Here is an 8069-nt window from a genome sequence, read left to right as displayed (position 1 = left end):
TTGTATGATTACAAAAGAAAATGTCCCTTAAAATTGTTTACTAATACTACACAGTAATAATATAAACACAGTTGAAATATCTAAAGCTATTTTAAAGTAGTTTATGATTAATTTGTATAATAGCGCTAACTTACGACAATACAAGTTGAGTCAGAATGTCTTGAAGAGAACGGTTTAATGGTATGGTTTAATATTATTGGATTACACAATACATTGTATGAAATACATTTAATTTATCCTTAGAATATTAAAGGAGACAATAAAGAAAAACTTGCATCTACGTACAATTAATTATCCACGAGCCCTAAACTTTATTCAACAATTACAAAATTTTGCTACAGCTTGGACTGGCTACTTTAAAAATAATGCATATGAAATACATAATGTAACTAGTCATTTTCTCTATTGTCTCATTCGGATTATACATTACACTTATTCTAAAATGTAACTAGCCTTATAGTTACAGCCTATAGCTTATCAATCATGCTCTCCATGCTCACACAAAAATAGATGTGCTTGATGGTGGGTATCCAGAGTTGATGTTGTTGTGCGTTTTGCTATTGGTGCAGACGCAATAATCAGTGTGAATGCCAACTTTGTACCAGACTGTTCGTATCACATGTTACGTCACATGAAACAGGCTCTACATTGCGACGGATGCCAAGGTGGCAGCTGCCTCCTTACTACCCCTATAAACTGTAACGACATCCGTGTGCCTCCGGCCGACCGCAGGCTTCTAGCTTCTAGCGGCCACCGGCGAAAGAGCACACGCTTCGGGTGCCCTCTCGCTCCTAAACTATTTACGCGCTTATTCGTAATCCTTACACGTGAGACTAATGGCAGTGATGGTCAGCAGTTGCGGGAGGGACTTTCGTCAACCATTTCCCAGAAAATCAAAATTAAAGTTCATAAGGTAAATCAAATTTATTATATCAATTGCATTAAAACTTTAAACATATCTACGAGCGGCGTCGACTGAAATTCCTTTCGATAGCCCTCTAAGATGTCTTAACACCTAATGTATACATCAAAATTCGATCTTTACGATTACTATTAAAATGACATAATATGTAAAACTTCAGACCTTACATTTATATTATACTAATTTTAATCGTACAAACGGTGAGACAAATCGTAAATTTATGGATAGCCGTTATTCTCTAGCAATCTTCAACTACTTATGACGCTATCTTCGCAAGTGCAGAGTCACAATACGATCGCGCTATGCATCCCGGTGAATTGAATAATAGCTGCCATGATAAATGTACGTAATCGTTAGCTACCAGAACCACGGCTTCTCGAAGTAACTGAAATGTATTTTTTAGTCTACAGCTAAACATGTGGCACGTAGCCTGTTTCAGTGAATAATCAAACAAGGAATCGCAAAGTAAACATAAAATTTTACAAATTTATGCTTTTAATAAAATCGATGTTTAGTTATGGAATGAGTGAATGATAACAGTCAACACTTAAAACAGTCTTCATATAAGAGTATTTCTTCAAAGTATAACATAGTTAATGGTTTGTGCGGTGAAAATGTGCAAGTATCAGTCAATAACATAAGATCAGAGATGGACGTGAACGCACACAGTCGTTGAGTATTTAGAGTAGCGTAGCCAAACGCACGCCCATATATTTCTAATAAGGAGACGTCGGCGCCGCACCGCTCGCCTCCATATGCCTACAAATGAATTACCTACCAATATAATTTGAGTACATTCGTTCCTAAATCTTAACAATTAATACAATCTCAAAAGTTTATGGACTATGAATTACACAATAACATGAAAAAACAGTCTTCCAGGCTTTTTCATTTATCTAAAATTTGTAAATTGTAAATTTTTTTTGTAAAAACCAATAAAGTACAAGAATCTCAAAACAGTCTAATCATAACTCTTAATATTCTGCTTCAAACCTTTGAGTGTAACGTTCGACAAATATGTAATACGTTCCAAATGATCGATCTTTACCTGAAAAAGTTGGTTACTCACAACTTTTGTAGTAAAACGTTATGATTAAAACTATTTCCAAATTACTAACATATGAATTAATGAGCAGAGTATTTTTCGTTTCAAACATTATTCTATCGCATGGAAAACTTATTTATTCTACATCTTCTTCTTATCGTGTCGATGTCGAAAACTTACTCTACTTAAACTATTGTATGAAAAGCACGTCGATTGCGATGGTCATGAGATGCTCCCTAGACTACTATTTTTGAGTATGAGATGCCAATTCTTTCTTGACTCGTTATAGTAATGAGATTATTAATATTTAATTTACGTATTACTATCATATTATATCCTTTCATTGAATATACGTTTATCTAATTACCTTAACAACCAATTTACTCTGGTATATATTTGATTACACTTTTCGAATTGGATAAAAAATAGAAATAAGTGTAATAAAATTATAACCATACCAAGCCATAAACTTATTTGAATACAATTTATTCGCAATATAAACAATATTTAACACATATTACAGTATCTTCGGAAACTTGTTACAACGATATCATATTAAACACGAAACGACATCGATGATATCTATCTATGTATATATATTATATATGACAATAATAGCAAATAAAGCACAATAATTATATTATAATGACGCTTGCATCCACGTCAAATGAAAGAAACGGGAAAGACAAATGGATTTACACGCTTACAATGTACAGAATCTATTACGAGTCTGACTCTTAAGTGTTAACTTAACTTGTATGTAGCATGCTGTCGGTTTGAATGCCGTTTCCACATCTTACTTCTCCTTTTCGTTCTCTTTCTCTTTTTTCTCCTCGGGTTCCTTTTCGAGCTCCTTCTCCTTTTCGTCACCCTGTAAATCGCAATACCAACCGTGTGATCAAAATGCCAGTATGACATATAAATTTTATTGTGATAAATACGCACCTTTCCCTTCTCGGGCTCTTCGGGAACCTGTTGTTTTTCGGCGGGCCCGGTGCCCTCTTTAGACTCCTTAGTTTCCTTGGGCGGCTTTGGCAGATGCGCGTTCAAGTCCAGAGTAGCGCAGATGTCATCCCAATCGTGGAACGCGCGCTCCTTGATACGAGAGACCAGTCCCACCAGGTTCGGGAACGACTCGTTCATCGCATCTCGCAGGGGGTGAGTCACTTCCTTGTCAATGAAGTGCAGTTGAGCGATATTCGCGAATGCCACTACGTCCAACTGCATAAAAATGAATTGTTGTAATTATATATTATCTATCATGCATATAAAGCCACAAGTTATGACTCACTGATAGAAATAGAATGCATACGGTAGAAAAAATATATAGTTTCCTACTCCTGTACTTTATTCAATCTGTCAATCATAATTTCTATATTTTATATTCTATATTATAGGTCTTTTCAGTTCTGATCATAATTCTTTTGTCTATGGTACTCGCCACTCAGCTGAAAATTTTCATTAAAGTTCTGTACACAGAACTATAATGAGTGTTATATACTGAACTATAATGAGTTTCAAAAAAGACAGTAGTGTGTTTGCTAATTAAAGTATCAATAAGGACGATACTCAAACGCTATACCGCCTCCTAACTGGTTAAATTGACCTAAAAAATCTTGCAACCAGGCCATAAATTAGATTTTTTTTAAATTACTGGTTTTAATCTTCGACTATGGAAACAATTTTTCCATCCTCTAAGTTTAAAATCTTAAAGAATGGAAGTTAAAATATTTGCGGTCCAGTTCTATTTTATCTCTTTGGTTTTTTGTTTTGTAGCGTATCTTTTGCTTTCGTCTAAATATATAAAGAGGCTGTATGGTGGAACCTTTACCTACCCTAATAAGTGGGTAAAAAATTATTTAAAAAAATTGCGTTGTCATGGATTGTTTACAAAATATACATTAACTATTGGTTCTGCTTCATTATTTTATTTACTTGTAGAAAAAGTATTGTATGCAATCATTACATAATTAGGTCTTACAATGTCGTACCTATTACCCAGGCCACTAGGCAAACTCTCATGGCCTAAACACGGTACTCTCCATTAAGAACCCTCATTACGCAACGATTGCATAAAATACTATTACATAGTTGTATGCAGATAGGTACCAGCAAAGGGAAAAATACGAGATCACCTAAATGTGGAAAATATAAAAGAGTGATCAACGGCCTGCAAAAACTACATAGAGCGCACTATAAGTTTCCGGAACTGGCCACTTACATAAACAATATTTAAAAAGTAATTACAACATTTGAAAATGGAACTCTTTGGCTGTAGAATACAGTCTGTTTCATCTGGCTGTCACTTGTTTTTACATTGTGGCGTTATTTTAGAAATTGGTTGTCTACGACACCATGGATTTAACTCGTGAAAATTTTCGTAGTATGATTTTCTACGACTTTAAGTGTATTTTAACAGCCCAGCGGAGCTTCGCTCGGCTTCAAACTGCTTTTGGCGATGAAGCACCATACAAGACGACAATTTAAAAATGGTTTGTAGAATTCAATCGCAGTCGTGTGAATCTCAGTGACGAATTTCGTGATGGCTCGCCCGTCCACTGCTGTGAACAACAAAAAAATCGATGCTGTGCGCCGTATGATCAAAACAGACAGGCATGTGACATACCATGAGATTCGGGCATCTTTAGGCATAGGCATAAGTCAAATACAATCCATGCTTCACAAACATTTGGGTGTGAAAAGCTGTGCTCTCGGTGGATCCCACACAATTTGACTGAGGCTCAAAAAATGGATCGCGTCACTTGGTGCAATGCCATGCTTACCACATTCAACGATGGGGCGTCAAATTTGGTGTGGGACATGGTAACTGGTGACGAAACATGGATTTATAGGTACGATCCCAAAACAAAGCAGCAATCGAGCGTATGGGTCTTTCGAGATGAGCCGAAACCAACAAAAGTGGCGCGCGAGCAAAGTGCGCGGACTCTAAGCGGACGATTTCTTCTTTTTTTTTTAATAAAACTGGACACGTGGCTAATGTTGCTTTGGAGAATCGTTGTACCGTGAATTGATTGGTACACGACCATTTGTTTCTCGGAAGTTATTGACAAACTCCGTAAAAATAACCGTAAACGCCGTATCATCTTGAACCACGATAATGCCGGTTCTCACACGGCCAGACAGACAAATACATTTTTGAATGTGAACAACGTTGACCTTATGAGCCATCCCGCGTACAGTCCCGACCTGGCACCGTGTGACTTTTATTTATTTCCAAAAATTAAGAACCGGTTACACGGTCAACGATTTTCATCACCTGAAGCAGTTGTCGAAGAGTATGAAAAATATGATTCAGAGATTGTCACGGAGGAGTGGCATAAATGTTTTCAAAACTGGTTCATTCGTATGAAAAAGTGCATTTAAAACTAACAGAGAATATTTTGAAAAAGAATAAATTCATTTCTGACCATTTATAGTATTTTTTTCTTATTCATTCCGGAAACATATAGTGCTCCTCACTTATAATATATTATATGGAGGGGATATTTGTGCATTTTATGAGGTACACCCTAAACAATTTCCATTGGAAGTAAAAAATGTTCGAAATTCAAATAAACATGATGGCCGCTATACAAATTTCAAAGTCTTCTATCACGGAAATTATTGGAGATAGGTACTGGAAGGAATGTCATAGAGGGTAACAGTGGTCAACAGCCTGTGTCAAAAAAATTCAAGATTGCGAATTCAAAATGGCGGTCGAAGAAAATCTTGCTTCGATCCGGCTGAAAATTGGCATGCAAGCATTTGGAGGTCTTTAGTAGTCCTTTACCATAATTTGAGGCCAAAAGTGTTTTTCGTCATTTTATATATGGCTGCCATATAAGCGTTTTTTCGTTAACAATGGCTGCAGAAAAAGACTTGCTATTTCAGCTGAAAATTCGAATGCGGAGGCCTCTAGGGGTACCTGATAATAACTTGTAATCATCATCAGTTTTTCACAATTTTTCAATATGATCGCCTTACAAACAGTTGCTGGCGGCATCTCTGATCATGAATAATTTGCGATCAACATTTTGTTCGTCGTTTTCCATTACGGCTGCCATGCAAATATTTTATGGTAGCAGAAAAATAATCTAATCGGGCTGAAAATCGGCATATCTTCAATCTTCAAAGGCGCAAAAATTTAGATCTATTTTCATTTTTTTTTAAAAAGTCTAAGTGCCGAGACCGCAGGCCAGGTCCAGCGGAGGGCGAGTCCCTATGCGTCCGCCCGCCACCGTACGTAGTATATGGAGGCTCTATTTCAAGATCTCTTAATTGTTAAAAATGTGCGTCATACTTCCCGATGTAGTAGAAACGAGATACTTATAGCGTAGTTGTATCTCGACCGTCTTTCTATTAGATTCCTTTTTCTTGGAAATTATGCCAAACAGAAATATTTTAGGAAAAAAATAATAATGCCAATCACACTCATTTTGTTTCCAAATTAGGGAATTTCCTGTACTACGAGTACCAGAATAACGATAACTCTGAGGGCAATACCCAGAACACCTAGACAGAACCAACATAGAAATGTTCGTTTCCTAAATTGGCCCAAATAGGGAATCGAACACGGATCTCCATCAAGCGCTACTACTATTGCTGCTGCATCAAGTACTAATCGCTGTACGACCGAAGAACATAAGAAGAACACACCCCGCTGTTTAAACGCGCCGCTGGCTGAACACGACCCCACAGTACAATACCACTGACAAACTCCGATTTTTTCGGTCACTTGCGTGTGTTTCCATTGGCAGCGATTTAATAATTTTTTTAAATTTTACGTTCCCGTCGCTGCAATATTCAGAATGTTTGAGAACCTGGGTGGCCATCAGAAAAATTGGAAATGAGGTTCTGCGTTAATATTATGAAACTTGGAGATTTCAAGATGGCGGCCATTTTATATTTTTTCACTTTTTCGAAATTTACAAACTCAATTTTGAAACAGATGGCAATACCGGAGCTCCATGACATGTATTGGACTGATCGTGGGTCTTTGGGATCTTTTATGTTAGGTTGTGGAATTTTACCCGATTTCAGCGTAATTTTCAAACTAAATTTTGAAAAAGATGGCAATGCCGGAGCTCCATGACATGTGTAAAAACCGATCGTGTACCTTTGGGATCATTTTGTTAGGTTGTGGAATTTTACCCGATTTCAGGGTAATTTTCATTTTTACCCCAATAACATGATAAATAGGAGTCATTTTGGAAAGTCAAATTAGATTTCGAATGGTGGTAGACGCTCCCCGAAATTAATTTGACCATTTTCGTAATAGCCACCTAGCACCCTAGCCGCTACGGGAGCTCAACATTTTTGCCCATTTTTTTTGTTTTTGGGCGCAGGCTGTATTGCTACTAGGAAAAAACTAAAAACTGTTTTGTATGCTCGACTAAATTGATAACATTTTCGGTCACCACCTCTTTTTTTAATTCAAGATAGCAGCTGAGTTAGCGGCCATGTTGTGAGAAAATTGCAATTTTTGAACAATTGCTGTCTTATTTTACGCAATTTGCAACATTTTTCGGCTAAATAAAAACAGGGGAATATTTTTTTGTTTCCTTAAGAAGTGTTGCCATGTGGAAAAATGTAGTATTTTTTGATACTTTTTGACATTTCTAACGAAATCTCGTTTTTCGAATTTGAGAAAACATTTTTCTCCGCTCTGGCCGAAATTCATCATCCGACCGTGCACGGGAGGTCCACAATACGGCTCTGCGGGTGAAATTTTGATCCCGCTATATAAGATGGCGGCCATACAAGACAATTTTATATAGTCCCTCTGTTAGATTCCTTTTTCTCGGAGGCTACGCCAGATGGGTTAGAAGCATTTTAGGGAAAAAAAAATATCATAATCATAATGTCCGAAATTCTGGTCTCAAACTAGGGAAATTCCTGTACTATACGTACTAGAACAACGACAACTCTGAAGTCAATACCTTGTATACCCAGACCAGAACCAACTTAAAAATGTTTGTTTCATAAATTCGTCCAAGTCGAAACCGAACTCGTGAAAATTTTCGTAGTATGATTTTCTACGACTTTAAGTGTAATGTAACAGCCCAGCGGAGCTTCGCTCGGCTTCAAACTGCTTTTGGCGAT

General features: G+C 36.9%; 1 protein-coding gene across 1 annotated transcript in view; it reads right to left on the bottom strand.

Annotated features, from left to right (window-relative positions):
- Window positions 1-2445: 2445 nt before the first annotated feature.
- LOC113233832 (failed axon connections) overlaps window positions 2446-8069 on the bottom strand; it is a 29578-nt gene continuing 23954 nt past the window's right edge. The window contains exons 5-6 of the mRNA XM_026469083.1: window positions 2913-3188; window positions 2446-2838 (exon numbers count right to left, since the gene is read on the bottom strand). Of these exons, the coding sequence (XP_026324868.1) occupies window positions 2764-2838; window positions 2913-3188 (351 nt within the window). The 3' untranslated portion in view covers window positions 2446-2763. The remainder of the gene's footprint in view (window positions 2839-2912; window positions 3189-8069) is intronic.

This window comes from Hyposmocoma kahamanoa, unplaced genomic scaffold (assembly GCF_003589595.1).
Source record: "Hyposmocoma kahamanoa isolate Upper Pololo Valley unplaced genomic scaffold, ASM358959v1 100021, whole genome shotgun sequence".
Lineage (NCBI taxonomy): Eukaryota > Metazoa > Arthropoda > Insecta > Lepidoptera > Cosmopterigidae > Hyposmocoma > Hyposmocoma kahamanoa.
The sequence above is the reverse complement of the archived record's forward strand: the minus strand, read 5'-3'. Positions and strand labels throughout refer to the sequence as shown.